This window comes from Ranitomeya imitator, chromosome 5 (assembly GCF_032444005.1).
Source record: "Ranitomeya imitator isolate aRanImi1 chromosome 5, aRanImi1.pri, whole genome shotgun sequence".
In the NCBI taxonomy this organism is placed as follows: Eukaryota; Metazoa; Chordata; class Amphibia; order Anura; family Dendrobatidae; genus Ranitomeya; species Ranitomeya imitator.
Genome location: NC_091286.1, coordinates 136,317,036 through 136,336,361, shown reverse-complemented (window position 1 = coordinate 136,336,361; position 19,326 = coordinate 136,317,036). Strand labels below are relative to the sequence as shown.

The 19,326-nt window shown below is 44.7% G+C and overlaps 1 protein-coding gene across 1 annotated transcript in view; it reads left to right on the top strand.

The window, feature by feature from the left end:
* The first annotated feature begins 7,149 nt into the window (after positions 1-7,149).
* The window catches only part of SYNE1 (spectrin repeat containing nuclear envelope protein 1), a 493,169-nt gene continuing 480,992 nt past the window's right edge, over positions 7,150-19,326 (top strand). The window contains exon 1 of the mRNA XM_069769177.1: positions 7,150-7,521. Within this exon, the coding sequence (XP_069625278.1) occupies positions 7,443-7,521 (79 nt within the window). The 5' untranslated portion in view covers positions 7,150-7,442. The remainder of the gene's footprint in view (positions 7,522-19,326) is intronic.

The following is a 19,326-nucleotide window of genomic DNA, read 5'->3' as shown; positions in this document are numbered from 1 at the left end:
CAATCTATTTCCCTATTGAGACCTTTTGGGGTTAAGGTCCCCAGTTTATGGATCCAAAAGGTTTCCCTGAGTTTCAGTTGTTTGACATGGTTACCACCTCTCCTGGGTCTGCGTACCTGTTCAATAACTTGGTATTTGAGTTGGGCCACTGTGTGTCTCATTTTAGTAAAGTGTTCGGGGATAGGGAGCCAGGTTTTATTGCAGCGGATGGTCGATTTGTGGCTCGCTATACGGTCCTTTATGTGTTGTGTTGTTTCCCCCACGTATTGAAGGCCGCATGGGCATTTTATGTCATAAACGACAAAATTAGAATTACATGTATGGTATCCCCGGATAGGATATGTTTTGCCTGTTCTGGGATGTGTGACACAATCGGATTTAATAACATTAGAGCAGGAGGCACAGCTAAGACAGGGAAATGTCCCTTGGCGGCGTGGAGCTAATACACTTTGATTTGTGGTGGAGCGTTTGCTACCGATGTCTGCTCATACTAATTTGTCCATATTTTTATTTTTATCCTATTGGTGATATTTTGTTGTTTTGTTTTGATAGCTTGTGTTATTTGTCATTTTTTTATTTTTATTTTGTTATTTTTATTTTCGATCTCATTTCTAATGTAAATTATGTTGCTGTATTACAGACAGATGTTTACACTGTTGTTTTTCTACTCTCCTAGCAACCCCATGAATAAGACCCGGGAGGGTCGAAACGTTGGGTTCTCTCCTCCATTTTTTCAATGTGGCAACCTTTTGTATCTTGTATTTGAATAAATTTGGCACAAAACCTTTTTGCATCATACCAAAATTGAGTGTGCGGTATATTTCTATACTTGATTGACTTGGATCACACGGTCCGTTATACCAGCACCTCCGTGTCCCAGACTCGAGTGCACACCATCACCCATATATTTGTTACGGATGTTAAAAACGGACATACAGATGACAGATGGAGGGCATACGGATGACAGTAGCAATTGTCTGCTTTTTCTGTATAAACGTCAGGCTTGACTTACGTGGAGTCTGGAATGCATTTTATTCCTAATTTGGAGCCATCAGCATTTTCCTCATGGGGGATTTTGCCTTCCTTAACATTTTAAGCTACAGGTTGAACATCACGAACTTACTGTATATACTCGAGTATAAGCCGACCCGAGTATAAGTCGAGGCACCTAATTTTGCCACAGAGAACTGGGTAAGTTTATTGACTCGAGTATAAGCCAGGTATGCATTGTCCCATCCCTGTCCTGGTATGCGTGGCTCCCCCCGTCGCTGTCCTGCTATGCGTGGCCCCCCTTCCTGTCCTGGTATGCATGGCTCACCCCTGTCCTGTCCTGATATGTGTGGCTTTCCCCGTCCTGTCTTGTATGCGTGGCTCCCCCTGTCCCATCGTTGTATGCATAACTCCGGCGGTCCCGTCGTTGTATGCTTCGCTCCCCCCATCCCATCGTTGTATGCATGGCTCCCCCCATCCCAGTATGCATTCTTCCTATTACAAAAAAACCCCCATCATACTCACCCTCCTCTGCGCTGTTGCAGCATCTCGTTAGTCACGGCGCCTGCATCTCTTTCTGTGCTGAGCGATCACATGGCACAGCTCATTAAGGTAATGAATATGCGCTCCACGCCTATGGGAGTGGAGATGCCTACATATTCATTACCTTAATATTATGGGGAAAAAAATTATGGAATCACCGGCCTTGGAGGATGTTCATTCAGTTGTTTAATTTTGTAGAAAAAGAGCAGATCGCAGACATGGCACAAAACTAAATTCATTTTAAATGGCAACTTTCTGGCTTTATTTTATTTATTTTTTTTTTTATGGCTTTAAGAAACACTAAAATTAAACAACTGAATTAACATCCTCCAAGGTCGGTGATTCGATAATTTTTGCCAGGGGTTGTAGTTGACATCTTCTCAAAATGAAGTCATTCTCATCCGTTTTATTTCCACATAGTATAGTTGCCATGATGAGACTTTATGATCAGAGTTCATCTTTGCAGACCTTCTTCTCCATCTTCAGCAGCACTTCCCAACAAGGTGCCCTTAAAAATAAAAGTATCATTATACTGCCCCATAAATAAAAATATCTCCCATGCCGTGCCCTTAAATAAATAATTACTGTGCTTCATGCAGAAAATATCTCCCCACCATGTCCCTCTCTATAATATCCCCCCACATTGTTCATCTCTCCACACTACCCCTCTCCATTATATCCCCCCATGCATGCTGCCCTTTGCTATACAGTGCCCTCTTTCACAATTTCCCCCAAATCATCCCATAATGTGCCATCTCAGTAACACCCTGCCCCAACCCCCTTCCCTCCCCTTCCATTTAAAGTAAATGTCAGGACATGCAATCTGCAGCTCTTCTATGGAGCGTTTACCATTCTCCACCACATCCTCTTGCCACCTCTGTGTGGCACTCAGCACTGTATTGATAGCAGCAATGTGATGAGGTAAGCAGCGCTGCTGCACATCAGGGCAGGTGTTGATGAGCGCTCCTCTTCCCCTGGTCCCGGAGCTCACATATTCAAATATTTTTGCGTCTCAAATATGAAAACACATTTGGATATAAGAAGAGTACCAGAGTCTCCCAGCTCTTTGGAAACCTTAGCCATCGGGCCGTATGTTGTGTGGGCCTACTATACGGATACCATTGAAAAGGCATCCATTTTTAATAAACATAATGCAGTCATTAACATAGAAAACTGTATTTGTCAGTGAATATTAATATATTTATTAACTTATAAAAACAGATGTCGTGCAAATGTCAAAACTGGCAAAGGAGTGGCAATATGGGTGAAGAATCCTCTGTCTTTTTCTGCATGAAGAATATGTGATTTTTTCCTACACTTGTGTAAACTTAGCCTTCAGACTATATATATATATACAGTGGGGCAAAAAAGTATTTAGTCAGTCAGCAATAGTGCAAGTTCCACCACTTAAAAACATGAGAGGCGTCTGTAATTTACATCATAGGTAGACCTCAACTATGGGAGACAAACTGAGAAAAAAAAATCCAGAAAATCACATTGTCTGTTTTTTTATCATTTTTTTTGCATTTTATGGTGGAAAATAAGTATTTGTTCAGAAACAAACAATCAAGATTTCTGTCTCTCACAGACCTGTAACTTCTTCTTTAAGAGTCTCCTCTTTCCTCCACTCATTACCTGTAGTAATGGCACCTGTTTAAACTTGTTATCAGTATAAAAAGACACCTGTGCACACCCTCAAACAGTCTGACTCCAAACTCCACTATGGTGAAGACCAAAGAGCTGTCAAAGGACACCAGAAACAAAATTGTAGCCCTGCACCAGGCTGGGAAGACTGAATCTGCAATAGCCAACCAGCTTGGAGTGAAGAAATCAACAGTGGGAGCAATAATTAGAAAATGGAAGACATACAAGACCACTGATAATCTCCCTCGATCTGGGGCTCCACGCAAAATCCCACCCCGTGGGGTCAGAATGATCACAAGAACGGTGAGCAAAAATCCCAGAACCACGCGGGGGGACCTAGTGAATGAACTGCAGAGAGCTGGGACCAATGTAACAAGGCCTACCATAAGTAACACACTACGCCACCATGGACTCAGATCCTGCAGTGCCAGACGTGTCCCACTGCTTAAGCCAGTACATGTCTGGGCCCGTCTGAAGTTTGCTAGAGAGCATTTGGATGATCCAGAGGAGTTTTGGGAGAATGTCCTATGGTCTGATGAAACCAAACTAGAACTGTTTGGTAGAAACACAACTTGTCGTGTTTGGAGGAAAAAGAATACTGAGTTGCATCCATCAAACACCATACCTACTGTAAAGCATGGTGGTGGAAACATCATGCTTTGGGGCTGTTTCTCTGCAAAGGGGCCAGGACGACTGATCCGGGTACATGAAAGAATGAATGGGGCCATGTATCGTGAGATTTTGAGTGCAAACCTCCTTCCATCAGCAAGGGCATTGAAGATGAAACGTGGCTGGGTCTTTCAACATGACAATGATCCAAAGCACACCGCCAGGGCAACGAAGGAGTGGCTTCGTAAGAAGCATTTCAAGGTCCTGGAGTGGCCTAGCCAGTCTCCAGATCTCAACCCCATAGAAAACCTTTGGAGGGAGTCGAAAGTCCGTGTTGCCAAGCGAAAAGCCAAAAACATCACTGCTGTAGAGGAGATCTGCATGGAGGAATGGGCCAGCATACCAACAACAGTGTGTGGCAACCTTGTGAAGACTTACAGAAAACGTTTGACCTTTGTCATTGCCAACAAAGGATATATTACAAACTATTGAGATGTAATTTTGTTTCTGACCAAATACTTATTTTCCACTATAATATGCAAATAAAATGTTAAAAAAAACAGACAATGTGATTTTCTGGATTTTTTTTTCTCAGTTTGTCTCCCATAGTTGAGGTCTACCTATGATGTAAATTACAGACGCCTCTCATCTTTTTAAGTGGTGGAACTTGCACTATTGCTGACTGACTAAATACTTTTTTGCCCCACTGTATATATATATACATATATATATATATACAGTATATATATATATGTATAATATATCTGCAGTGAGTACGGAAAGTATTCATACCCCTTTCAATTTTTCACTCTTTGTTTCATTGCAGCCATTTGGTAAATTCCAAAAAGTTAATTTTTTTTCTCATTAATGTACACTCTGCACCCCTTCTTGACTGAAAAAAACAGAAATGTAGAAATGTTTGCAAATTTATTAAGAAAAGAAAAACTGAAATATCACATGGTCATACGTATTCATACCCTTTGCTCAGTATTGAGTAGAAGTGCCCTTTTGAGCTAGTACAGCCATGAGTCTTCTTGGGAATGATGCAACAAGTTTTTCACACCTGGATTTAGAGATCCTCTGCCATTCGTCCTTGCAGATCCTCTCCAGTTCCGTCAGGTTGGATGGTGAACATTGATGGACAGCCATTTTCAGGTCTCTCCAGAGATGCTCAATTGGGTTTAGGTCAGGGCTCTGGCTGGGCCAGTCAAGAATGGTCACAGAGTTGTTCTGAACCCACTCACTTTAGTTGTGTGCTTAGGGTCATTGTCTTGTTGGAAGGTGAACCTTCAGCCAAGTCTGGGGTCCAGAGCACTCTGGAAAAGGTTTTCATTCAGGATATCTCTGTACTTGGCCGCATTCATGTTTCCTTTAATGGCAACCAGTTATCCTGTCCCTGCAGCTGAAAAACACCCCCATAGCATGATGCTGTCACCACCATGTTTCACTGATGGGATTGTATTGGGCAGGTGATACCACTTAGAATTATCACCAAAAAGCTCTATCTTCATCTCATCAGACCAGAGAATCTTATTTCTCATAGTCTGGGAGTCCTTCATGTCTTTTAGCAAACTCTATGCGGGCTTTGTCTTGCACTGAGAAGAGGCTTCCGTTGGGCCACGCTGCCATAAAGGCCCGACTGGTGGAGGGCTGAAGTGATTGTTGACTTTGTGGAACTTTCTCCCATCTCCCTACTGCATCTCTGGAGCTCAGTAACAGTGATCTTGTGGTTCTTCTTTATCTCTCTCACCAAGGCTCTTCTCCCACGATTGCTCAGTTTCGCTGGACGGCCAGGTCTAGGAAGACGTCTGGTGGTCCCAAACTTCTTCTATTTAAGGATTATGGAGTCCACTGTGCTCTTAGGAACCTTGAGTACTGCAGAAATTCTGTTGTAATCTTGGCCAGATCTGTGTCTTGCCACAATTCTATCTCTGAGCTCCTTGGCCAGTTCCTTTGACCTCATGATTCTCATTTGGTCTGACATGCACTGTGAGCTGTTAGGTCTTATATAGACAGGTGTGTGCCTTTCCAAATCAATGTAGAATAGCTGCGGAGACATCAACGCAAGCAATAAATAGCCAGGTCTTTCACCCGGAAGGAACAACCACGGGAAGGGCAGCATCCAAAAAGGAAAACCACCTATGCTCAAACATGGTATCCATCCACAGACAGCTGTTTCAGGGTATTTGCCCCTCATCAGTGTGGAGTAGGAAACTGGCTATTAGGAGCAGTGCCTAGTAAAAGGACTATAAACATAAGGATGAATGACCTTGGGGAGATCAAAACATCCAACACCGTTGAGACACCATCACGTGTTTCTCAACGCAGTGATCCAGAACACTGCTCCCATCCCTTATGGGAAATATGCAAATGCATGTAGAAAAGCCGTGGAGACACCATCACGTGTTTCTCATCAATCAATAAATAGCCAGGTCTTTCCCCGGGAAGGAACAACCATGGGAAGGGCAGCATCCAAAAAGGAAAACCACCTATGCCAAAACATGGTATCCATCCACAGACAGCTGTTTCGGGGTATTTGCCCCTCATCAGTGTGGAGTAGGAAACTGGCTATTAGGAGCAGTGCCTAGTAAAAGGACTATAACCATAAGGATGAATGACCTCGGGGAGATCAAAACATCCAACACCGCGGAGACACCATTACGTGGTTCTCAACGCAGTGATCCAGAACACTGCCCCCATCCCTTATGGGAAATATACAAATGCATGTAGAAAAGCCGCAGAGACACCATCACGTGTTTCTCAACGCAAGCAATAAATAGCCAGATCTTTCACCAGGAAGGAACAACCACAGGAAGGGCAGCATTTCCAAATCAAGTCCTGTCAGTTTAATTAAACACAGCTGGACTCCAATAAAGGAGTAGAACCATCTCAATGAGGATCACAAGGAAATGGACAGCATGTGACTTAAATATGAGTATCTGAGCAAAGTGTTTGAATACGTATGACCATGTGATATTTCAGTTTTTCTTTTTTATTAAATTTGCAAAAATTTCTATATTTCTGCTCTTTTTCAGTAAAGATGGGGTGCATAGTGTACATTAATGTGAAGAAAATAACTTCTTTGAATTTACCAAATGGCTGCAGTGAAACAAAGAGTGAAAAACTTAAAGGGGTCTGAATACTTTCTGTGCCCACTGTATACAGTATATATATATATATATATATATATATATATATATATATATATATATATATATATATATATATATGCCACAGTGCAATACTGGTGATGATGGGGTTGGTTTCTTACCTTCTTTCCTGCCTTCCATACACTACAAGCTGCGACCTCTCACTGCTTGTCTGGATAGCACTGCTTCCTTCAGCGTATCATCTGCCTGTCCTGAGCACGGGATACATTATCTGGGTTACTGACATCACAGGTTCCAGAGAAGGGATTGGTTGTCCTTTAGGAAGATGAAAATGCACATCAGGAAGGCAGCATGATGGCAGGAGATTGAGGAGGAATCACTACTGTACTACAGCTGGCTGCCGAGAACACAAGGCCAGGATTTCTTTAATATTCTTCAACTCAAAAGCTGACTAGATCTTTTCCACCATGCTCTGTGAGATTAAGGGCTTTTTATTAACAAGTCCAACAAAACTGTAGGTGGATTAGTAGTTCCCAAGGAGCTATCATGTCTTGGTGTAAAGAAGTTGGTGCTCGGAAGGTCACCTCAATTAACCTGGTTACTGGATTTTTTCAGTATCTTCGGGGTAAGTCCTCTGTTTTCTTTCTTTATACCTTTTATACTACACATTGTTTTGCTAGTTTGATTGTGGATCACAACTATGAATGCAAAATCACAAGACCACAAAGACGGATTTTCCGTGTCAGGTTACAGTCATTGGTTAGTCAATATGTCCACATTTGTTATAACTTTGTGTGAATGGTAGACAGCAAAATATAGATATATGTAATTACTTATTAATCGTAGGCCGGGTTTACCCTACATTTTAGCCGCACGTCAGTGGCTCATTCGGGGCATTCATTTGAAGTCCTGAAAATTGAGATTTAGGTGTATTCCACAATGGGGGGGCCATTGACTCCTCTTGTATTCTGTCTGACCTAATTGTTGTCATTGTTCAACTTTTTCTCAATGTAGTCAACTGTGTTTTGTGCCTGCCTGTATAAGGTGGACACTGACGAAAATGAGGTCAGAGCACAAAAGTGATGTCTGCTTTAAAGGTGGTTGATGCCCCTGGATTCTGTTTTTTTAGGGCTTCAGTCCATTGGAGTGTGGTAAGGAGGAGCACTCTTTAAGGCCTGTTTACACATAGGGTTTTTTTTTTAATGAGAAAGCTTACACGTAACATCATAATCACATGGAACTGGTCCCAAATTCAGTTCAAGCTATTATTAAATAAAAATCAATATTTTGTTGCATTACCAGGGCCCATACATTGGAATAATACCTGGTCTGTGTAAGGTTATGCGCACACTTTCCATATTTGATGCAGACATTTCTGGATCCATTGCTAGGAAAAACTCTGCATATAATAGGACTGTTTTTTTCTACGTTTTTAACATGTGTTTTTGGTGCATATTTTTCCTCACTCATGAGTGTGAGTGAAATCTGAAGCAAAAACACTGAAAGAATTGACATACTGTAGATTAAAATCTGCAAGACAAAAATATGCAGCGTGTGCATGGAACTTCAGGATTCTCATTCACTTTGCTGGCTTTAGGTTTTTTGACAAATCTATGCAAAAAGAAAATGCGACAAAAATGCAGCCAATCTGCAACGTGTGCACAGGCCCTAAGAATTTATATAAAAGCTCCAGACATGACAACCTTGAAGAAAACTAAGAATACATGTGAAAACGTCACAGTCTGTGTTATAAACAGTCGTCCATTATACTGCGCCATAGAGACTGAAGTCTGTTTATGGAGAGGCCGTGTGCTGAGGCCAGCAGAAAAATCAATACTCACTTCTGAGGATGTCAGGATGAGATAAATCATTGGCACAAGGTTATTGGAGCACTTCCGCATTCATTCTGTTTATGTTTCTTTTTACGTGTCCTTTATTATTGTACACTTTAGCGTACATTGCTTTTCTAGCATTCCTGGAGATTAGACACATTTGTTATTTGAAGATTTGAAAAGCTAAAATAATGTTCTTTGTGACAATTTTGTATAACGGCAGAACTGTATGATGGGTGGAAATGCTGTTAAGGACTGGCGGAACGCACCATGTATAGATGGTACGAAACTAGGTGCGTTCGCAGTCCGAGGTCCACCGTGCAGGTAAAAGACCCTGCAGCTAGCAAGACGGACAATATGGCGGTACACTAAAGGATATACGCGTGGGTTAAACCTCACCCAGCGTGAAGAAAGCGATCCTGTTAATCCACAGGACCGCAGTACCGCACTAGTGCGCGAGCAAGTGGTCAGCGGACTTAACCCCAGAAGGGATTGGAGCCCGATTAGACCCTTGCTGGCGTAACACCGCAACTGGGTGTGTAGAGAACTTTAAGAAATATAAATGCACAAGAGTGCGAGCGATGCCGCACTAACGGACGCCACTAACCACCCAGACTCGGGTATGGAAAGCGCAAGGCAGGCGCACGGCGCCGTACTGGCAGGCACAGCTACAGGACGCTGAGATGTGTGTCTAGTGCTGTAGGCTAAGTCGGGCGCTAGGTAGCAGCCATACACCTTCCGCGAACAGACATTCAATAGGGAAGGGATTTCAAAGGACGACTTGCACTCACAACATACACACATCAACAATTGTTAGACAATACTAGCGCATGGCCGTGCGGTCATGCGCAGTTTATATAGGAGCAGCACAGGAAGTGGCCACAGCACTTTTGCCCTTCTAGGACCTGCCAAGAGGACCAATGGAATGTGCTGCAGAGCCTGAGCACATGACCCTCGATCTCCAACGGGAGACCTTACGCTGGGCATGCTCAGTACATGCAGACAAGGACTTAGTCCCAGAGAAGTCCGCTCGCTGCTGACCAGTACTGACTTTAATGGCAGAGACTGGAGAAGCAGCACTAACTCTCTGAACAGAGTGAGAATGAGCAAGACGCTGGGACCGACGTCCTTGCTGAGCAGGCTCCACTGCGGCTGGACAAGAATGGGAGACCGCAGCGGAAGTGGCTCGAGATTCCCCCAGTGCAGAAGCGGGAACTCGACCCCTAACATTACCCCCCCTCCTAGGGCCCCCCCCTCCTTGGGCCTCGCTACGTTCAAAGGCAGCAATGAGCTGCGGAGCCCGAATGTGCTCCACAGGCTCCCAGGTTCTATCCTCTGGACCATGACCCTTCCAATCCACCAAATAAAATTTTTTGCCACGTACCACCTTGCTTCCCACAATAGCATTCACCTCAAATTCATCCGTGGATGAACCCGATGTCCCAGCAGAAGACTCAGAAAACCGAGACAAGCGAACGGGCTTTAAGAGGGAAACGTGAAAGGTATCGGTGATACCAAGGCGTGGAGGAATGGCCAAACGGTAAACCACAGGGTTGACCTGTTCCAGAACTTTAAACGGGCCAATGTAGCGAGGAGCAAACTTAGTGGACTCAACTCGCAGCCTGATGTTACGGGCGGAGAGCCACACTAAGTCGCCGGGAGCAAAGACCGGAGCGGGGCGCCGGTGTGTATCAGCCGAAACCCTCATTCTCTCCTTGGAGGCCCGGATAGCATCCTGTGTGCGGTCCCAGATGTCACGTGCCTCCACCGCCCAGTCTGCCACCCTAGAATCGGTGGAGGACACGGGCATGGGCACAGGGACACGCGGATGCTGGCCGTAATTAAGGAGAAAAGGAGTTTGACCAGTGGAATCGGCTACGGCGTTGTTCAGGGCAAATTCCGCCCAAGGTAGCAAAGATGCCCAGTCATCCTGCCTAGCAGAGACGAAATGTCGCAAATATGTCACCAGAGTCTGGTTGGTTCTCTCCACCAACCCATTCGTCTCGGGATGGTAAGCAGAGGAGAGGTTTAACTCTATGCTGAGTAAACGGCAGAGCTCTCTCCAAAACCGAGATGCGAACTGGGGACCCCGATCGCTGACAATCTTATCAGGCATACCATGCAAACGGAAAACGTGTTTAACGAACAACACCGCCAAGGCCCGTGCTGAGGGTAACCGAGGAAGCGGCACCAAATGCACCATCTTAGAGAAATGGTCAGTGACAACCCAAATAATGGAGCAGCCACGCGACTTGGGTAGACCCACCACAAAGTCCATTCCGACCATCTCCCAGGGCCTGTCTGCCACCGGTAGAGGGTAAAGCAACCCAGCAGGCCGTTGCCGAGGAGACCGATTCTGGGCGCAAGAAACGCACGCCTGAATGTAGTCCCTGACATCTCGGGCCATATGCGGCCACCAGTATGTTCTCGCCAAAAGCTCTGATGTCCTCTTTGTCCCAAAATGCCCCCCCACTCTGGAGGAGTGAGCCCAAGAGAGAACCTCCGGTCGCAAGTTAGCTGGCACGAAAGTCTTGCCCGGGGGCACAGACTCTAGCGAAACCGGAGCTACAGTTCTCAGGCTCTCAGAAGGGACAATAAGCCGAGGCTCCTCCTCCTCCTCCTCAGATGACACTACGGAGCGGGAGAGAGCGTCGGCACGAACGTTCTTCTCCCCGGAGAGAAAATGGAGAGTAAAATGGAACCGGGAGAAGAACAGGGACCATCTAGCCTGGCGAGAATTCAGCCGCTGGGCCGTCTGTATATACACCAAGTTCTTGTGGTCAGTGAAGACTTGGAAGGGAAAGCGAGCTCCCTCCAAGAGGTGTCTCCACTCTGAAAAAGCCAACTTCATAGCTAGCAACTCCCTGTCCCCGATGGAATAATTCCTCTCCGCTGGTGTGAAGGTCTTGGAGAAGAAGAAGCAAGGATGCTTCCGACCTTGAGCATCCTTTTGGAAAAGGACTGCTCCAGCACCAACGGATGAGGCATCCACCTCCAAGATGAATGGTTTATCTACATCGGGGCGATGTAGGATGGGAGCGCTAGCGAAGTGTGACTTAATCGAGAGAAAGGCCTTGGAGACCTCCTCTGACCACAACTTGGGATTTGCTCCCTTCTTGGTGAGGGCGACCAAGGGAGCTACCAAAGTTGAGAAGTGTGGAATGAACTGGCGATAATAATTAATGAACCCCATAAAGCGCTGCACCGCTTTAAGAGAATGGGGTTCCTGCCAGTCCATTACAGCCTGTAGCTTGGCAGGATCCATAGCCAAACCCTGGGCAGAAATGATATATCCAAGGAAAGGCAAGGACTCCTGCTCAAACACACACTTCTCCAACTTAGCGTAGAGGGAGTTTGCCCGTAAGAGGTCGAAGACTTTGCGAACATCTCTCCGATGGGAGTCTATATCTGGAGAGTAGATGAGAATGTCATCCAGATAGACTACGACCGAGGTGGTGAGCATATCCCGAAAGATGTCGTTCACAAAGTCTTGGAAAACGGCTGGGGCATTACAGAGCCCAAAGGGCATCACTAGATATTCATAGTGCCCATCCCTGGTGTTAAAAGCCGTCTTCCATTCATCCCCCTCACGGATGCGAATCAGGTTGTAAGCACCCCGCAGATCTAACTTTGTAAATACCCTTGCTCCCCGTAGCCTATCAAAGAGCTCAGATATCAGGGGTAATGGGTACTTGTTCTTAACGGTAATTGCGTTAAGACCCCTGTAGTCTATGCATGGACGTAAGTCTCCAGTCTTCTTCTGTACGAAGAAGAACCCAGCCCCTGCCGGTGACACTGACTTCCTAATGAATCCTCTTGCCAGATTCTCCTGAATATACTGGGACATTGCCTCCGTCTCCGGGAGAGATAACGGGTAGACTCGACCCCGGGGAGGCTCAGCACCAGGCAAGAGGTCAATAGGACAGTCATAGGGGCGGTGAGGCGGAAGGGTCTCCGCAGCTCTTTTGGAGAACACGTCTGCATGGGACCAATAGTGCTTGGGGAGAGAGGAAAGATCTGCGGGTACCTGTGTAGAAGCAACCTGAACGCACTCCCTCTGACATCTACCCTCACAGGATTTACTCCATCCCAAAATTCTCCCAGAGGACCACTCAATATGAGGAGAATGGTAGCGAAGCCATGGCATCCCCAACAGGACCTCATCAATTCCCTCAGGAATGACTAATAGGGAGATTATCTCCTGATGTGATGGAGACACAGATAGGGTGAAAGGAATGGTTTGGTGAGTAATCTGTGAAGGTAGTGTTGACCCATTTACCACTCGAACGGTCACTGGCTGGGCGAGCATCACCAAGGGTATTGCGTGACGCTGGGCAAAGGCGGAGGACATAAAGTTACCCTCTGCCCCAGAGTCCAAGCATAGCTCGACCGTGAGAGTGGATGGGCCTATGGTAATTGTCCCCTTGAAGGACAACTTTGAGGCAAACGTCGCCGTGTCTAGTGTACCTCCTCCAACTGCCACTAGACGCTGACGTTTCCCCGACCGCTGAGGACTCTTGGAGGCAAGACGTCCTGACTGCTGGCGAACATGACGAACCTTATGTGCACGAGCGGACTGAGACTTGGATCCCGCTCGTGTCACCTCCAAGGTCTCATGTGACTCAGATGTCTGGACTGGAGATTTCAAAGGTTTGGCGAAGGTAGGAGCCAGCCGAAACCTCTGCCTACACTGGGCTCGTTCCAACCTCCGCTCGTTAAAACGGAGGTCTATACGAGTAGAAATAGATATTAACTCCTCCAGTGTGGCAGGAATCTCCCTAGTGGCCAGAGCGTCCTTAACATGGTCAGCCAGGCCCCTCCAGAATATGGGGATAAGGGCTTTATCCGACCACTCCAGCTCGGAAGCTAACGTACGGAATCGGACGGAAAAATGGCTGACCAAGGACTCACCCTGAGTTAATGCCAGTAGTTGGAGCGCTGTATCATGGGTGAGTTGAGGTCCTAGAAAGACCTTTTTCAGCGTGCCCAGAAACAACGGAGCACTCTGCACCACATGATCATCACGCTCCCACAGCGGCGTAGCCCACTCCAACGCCCTGTCCGACAACAGCGAGACAATAAATCCCACCTTAGCCCGCTCTGTAGGAAAACGTGCAGCCAGGAGCTCGAGGTGGATAGAGCACTGACTCACGAATCCCCTACAAGTTTTGCAATCTCCAGAAAATTTTTCTGGCAACGGGAGGCGGGATAATGTCGGAACAGGGGTGGCAGTGGACAAGGTTGCTGCCGCCACGCCAGCAGCCTTTACAGCAACTGCGGTAACATCCACAGCTGAGGTTGAGTTCTCGAGAACCTTCAACCTACCCTCCAACTGCTGGATATACCGCAAAGATTGCTGAATGTCCGCCATACTAGCCAGACCTTGGCGCTAGTATTATGTTAAGGACTGGCGGAACGCACCATGTATAGATGGTACGAAACTAGGTGCGTTCGCAGTCCGAGGTCCACCGTGCAGGTAAAAGACCCTGCAGCTAGCAAGACGGACAATATGGCGGTACACTAAAGGATATACGCGTGGGTTAAACCTCACCCAGCGTGAAGAAAGCGATCCTGTTAATCCACAGGACCGCAGTACCGCACTAGTGCGCGAGCAAGTGGTCAGCGGACTTAACCCCAGAAGGGATTGGAGCCCGATTAGACCCTTGCTGGCGTAACACCGCAACTGGGTGTGTAGAGAACTTTAAGAAATATAAATGCACAAGAGTGCGAGCGATGCCGCACTAACGGACGCCACTAACCACCCAGACTCGGGTATGGAAAGCGCAAGGCAGGCGCACGGCGCCGTACTGGCAGGCACAGCTACAGGACGCTGAGATGTGTGTCTAGTGCTGTAGGCTAAGTCGGGCGCTAGGTAGCAGCCATACACCTTCCGCGAACAGACATTCAATAGGGAAGGGATTTCAAAGGACGACTTGCACTCACAACATACACACATCAACAATTGTTAGACAATACTAGCGCATGGCCGTGCGGTCATGCGCAGTTTATATAGGAGCAGCACAGGAAGTGGCCACAGCACTTTTGCCCTTCTAGGACCTGCCAAGAGGACCAATGGAATGTGCTGCAGAGCCTGAGCACATGACCCTCGATCTCCAACGGGAGACCTTACGCTGGGCATGCTCAGTACATGCAGACAAGGACTTAGTCCCAGAGAAGTCCGCTCGCTGCTGACCAGTACTGACTTTAATGGCAGAGACTGGAGAAGCAGCACTAACTCTCTGAACAGAGTGAGAATGAGCAAGACGCTGGGACCGACGTCCTTGCTGAGCAGGCTCCACTGCGGCTGGACAAGAATGGGAGACCGCAGCGGAAGTGGCTCGAGATTCCCCCAGTGCAGAAGCGGGAACTCGACCCCTAACAAATGCTTAATTACATTAATATATAGATTTTTTACTATTTTAATGAGCATATTCTATGGGTGGACCATGTACGTCAGTATATTGTGTATTGATAAATAGGTATATCAGGCAACCTGTTTTAAACCCAGAACAGTCTCGTTTTGGGATTTGGGGCGAGAAAGGTGGACTACCACTCCATACATTAATGTCTGGAGCTATCTGATAAAACTAATCAGAAGCAAGATAAGCATATACTCACAACATGGCTTCCAGAATAGTCCTAAAGCCAAATTGGATATAATTCCACACCAAACATAAAAAAGGGGGTGGTCAAAAGTATTGGCACTGTTCGAAAAATCATGTGATGCTTCTCTAATTTGTGTAATTAACAGCACCTGTAACTTACCTGTGGCACCTAACAGGTGTTGGCAATAACTAAATCACACTTGCAGCCAGTTGACATGGATTAAATTTTACTCAACCTCTGTCCTGTGTCCTTGTGTGTACCACATTGAGCATGGAGAAAAGAAAGAAGACCAAAGAACTGTGTGAGGACTTGAGAAATCAAATTGTGAGGAAGCATGAGCAATCTCAAGGCTACAAGTCCATCTCCAAAGACCTGAATGTCCCTGTGTCTACTGTGCACAGTGTCATCAAGAAGTTTAAAGCCCATGGCACTGTGGCTAACCTCCCTAGATGTGGACAGAAAAGAAAAATTGACAAGAGATTTCAACGCAAGATTGTGCAGATGTTGGATAAAGATCCTCGACTAACATCCAAACAAGTTCAAGCTGCCCTGCAGTCCGATGGTACAACAGTGTCAACCCGTACTATCCGTCGGCGTCTGAATGAAAAGGGACTGTATGGTAGGAGACCCAGGAAGACCCCACTTCTTACCCCGAGACCTAAAAAAGCCAGGCTGGAGTTTGCCAAAACTTACCTGAAAAAGTCTAAAACGTTTTGGAAGAATGTTCTCTGGTCAGATGAGACAAAAGTAGAGCTTTTTGGGCAAAGGCATCAACATAGAGTTTACAGGAGAAAAAAAAGAGGCATTCAAAGAAAAGAACACGGTCCCTGCAGTCAAACATGGCGGAGGTGATATTTTGGGGTTGCTTTGCTGCCTCTGGCACTGGACTGCTTAACCGTGTGCATGGCATTACGAAGTCTGAAGACTACCAACAAATTTTGCAGCATAATGAAGGGCCCAGTGTGAGAAAGCTGGGTCTCCCTCAGAGGTCATGGGTCTTCCAGCAGGACAATGACCCAAAACACACTTCAAGCAGCACTAGAAAATGCTTTGAGAGAAAGCACTGTAGACTTCTAAGGTGGCCAGCAATGAGTCCAGACCTGAATCCCATAGAACACCTGTGGTAGATCTAAAAATGGCAGTTTGGAGAAGGCACCCTTCAAATATCAGGGACCTGGAGCAGTTTGCCAAAGAAGAATGGTCTAAAATTCCAGCAGAGCATTGTAAGAAACTCATTGATGGTTACCGGAAGCGGTTGGTCGCAGTTATTTTACTTAAAGGTTGTGAAACCAAGTATTAGGCTGAGGGTGCCAATACTTTCGTCTGGCCCATTTTTGTAGTTTTGTGTGAAATGATCAATGTTTTGCTTTTTGCTTCATTCTCTTTTGTGTTTTTTCATTTAACCTTTGTCAGGCTGCATAATTTTACAACGTTAACAGGCTGCAGAGGTACAATTGTACCTTCATATATATTTTATTGAAATTTGGCCAATATATTCTAGACCAAAACTGCAGAAATGTCACAAAATTTCAGCCCTCTACGGCTTTTCGAAAAAAAAGTTATTGCAATTTTAAAACGGAATAGTTACAATTGTATCTACTCAGCCGGACGAAGGTTAAGACAAATTAAATGAAGATAATAATACCAAAGAATTTGTGATTGCAATCATTTTCAGGAAGAAACTGAGTATTAGCTGACAGAATTGCAGGGGTGTCAATGCTTTTGGCCACAACTGTATATGCGCGTAAGTTGGGAGCTTTTCCCAGCATAAATACTAAGCATCTACCAAAAATGCAATATGAATCCTACCTTCATAAAGAACCTATGCCTTTATAAAGAAGTAGTTCTGCAGTCAAATCACGAAAAGGGGATAGATCGAATCTTGGCATTGGCTGTAGTGCATGATGTCCTGTAGAAAAATGGTGTAAAATATTTGGAAAATCAGCCCAATATCGATGAATATGTTGCTTGCCACAAGATGAGTAAGTGGAATTTTTTTAATAAAATTCTAGGAAATAATATACGGTACTTATTCCGGTCTAAGGCCTTATTTAGATATTCATTTTTCACAAAATACACTTCTTTTTTCTATGTGAAACATGAATTGAACACAAACCTATTTTAATCTTTGGAGCTATGTTTTTTGGTGGACTGAGTGGTTCACAAAAAAAACAGAAAGGTACCGTAACATGTGTTTTTTATGTGTTCAAAATCTCCCACACAAATCTATGGGTCCTTGAAAGTCATAGGTTGACAGCCAATGTTATCTTTGTGCTATCTATGTGGTTACCTTTTTTAATTTTGTAGGAGGTAGTTGAAGTATATCAATGTTTAGTTTATTTCTTTTTAAACTTATGAGAAAATCACTGATGAATCTGATCCAAACATTGATGAAAATCGGTCTGTTTTATTTTTTCATTAGAGAAAAATCACTGTTGTCTGAATGAGGTCATACCCTGATACATGGCCATTGGTGCAGTTGCTGTGTATATTCAGAAGAGGTGTGACTGTGTGTTGATCTGAACACAAAGCATCTGTAAAAAAATACATGAAAATAAAGTATAAATTATTTAGGAAACCATTTGCTTGCAGAAGTCATTCATATTTTATAAGGTCAGTATTCCAGTACAGTAAAGAAGATTTGCATAGGTAAGATTTTAGAGAAAGCTTTACGATCACATTCATGTCTGCATCCATAACATATGCTCATGAGAACAGGCTGGTGGGAACATTGACCACATCTCTCAGTTCTGTCAGTAAATTCCTTTCTATTTTAAAGGGAATTGGTGATCCAGTTCCGTTCATTCATTTATTCCCTTCAGCCGTTCTCGGTGTTCAAATACGAACCTTCTCAGTTTGATTCACTGCTGATCGGAGAAGCTGCACCCAAGCATACGATCTCCCAAATATATTATATTTTGTCATCTCAGACTAAGGCCGGCGTCACACTAGCGAGTTTTTTTACGGACGTATGAGATGCGCAAAAACTACACATTGAACACGGACCAATGATTCTCTATGGCGCAGCTCCTGTCTGCCGTATATTTCTCTGCCGTATTTTACAGGCGTAGAAAATCGCAGCATGCTGCGTTTGTCAGCGTATTGCGCAAAAAATCCGCCAATGAAAGTCAATGGGGGCGAGAAAAATACAGATTACACACGGACCAACAGTGTGACTTGCGAGAAATACGCAGCGGTGTTCTATAGAAAAGCCGGTAATTCAGTGCGGTGTACAGTAAAATCACACTGACAGGTTTTATTAGGATAGAATAAATGTCTACACATAGTATAGGGGTGTATATATATACTGTATTCTCACCCATCCCTTGTAGATTGTGAGCCTTCGCGGGCAGGGTCCTCATCCCTCCTGTACCAGTTATCACGTGTATTAAGATTATTGTACTTGTTTTCATTATGTATACCCCTCCTCACATGTAAAGCACCATGGAATAAATGGCGCTATAACAATAAATAATAATAATAATATATATATATATATATCAGTGAGACACACACACACATATATATATATATATATTTCATACAGCGCTAGATAGCAGAAAAGCCGGTAATTCAATTGCTGGCTTTTGCTATCGCCTTCCCAAACCCAAACCCGACAAGATATGAGACATGGTTTAAATACAGTAAACCATTTCATATCCCTTTTTTTTTTTTACATATTCCTCACTAATAATGTTCCAAGTGTCTGTGTGCAAAATTTGGGGGCTCTAGCTGTTAAAATAAAGGGTTAAATAACGTAAAAAATTGGCGTGGGGTAATAAAGGGTTAATGTCACATTGCTATTGTAAGGTGACATTAAGCCAGGTTAATAATGGAGAGGTGTCAATAAGACACCTATCCATTATTAATCTAATACTAGTAAATGGTTAATAAAACACACATTAGGAAAAAAAGTATTTTATTGAAATAAAGACATAGGGTGTTGTAATAGCTTATTAAACTCTCAATCCAAATGATGAACCTCGTTCTGC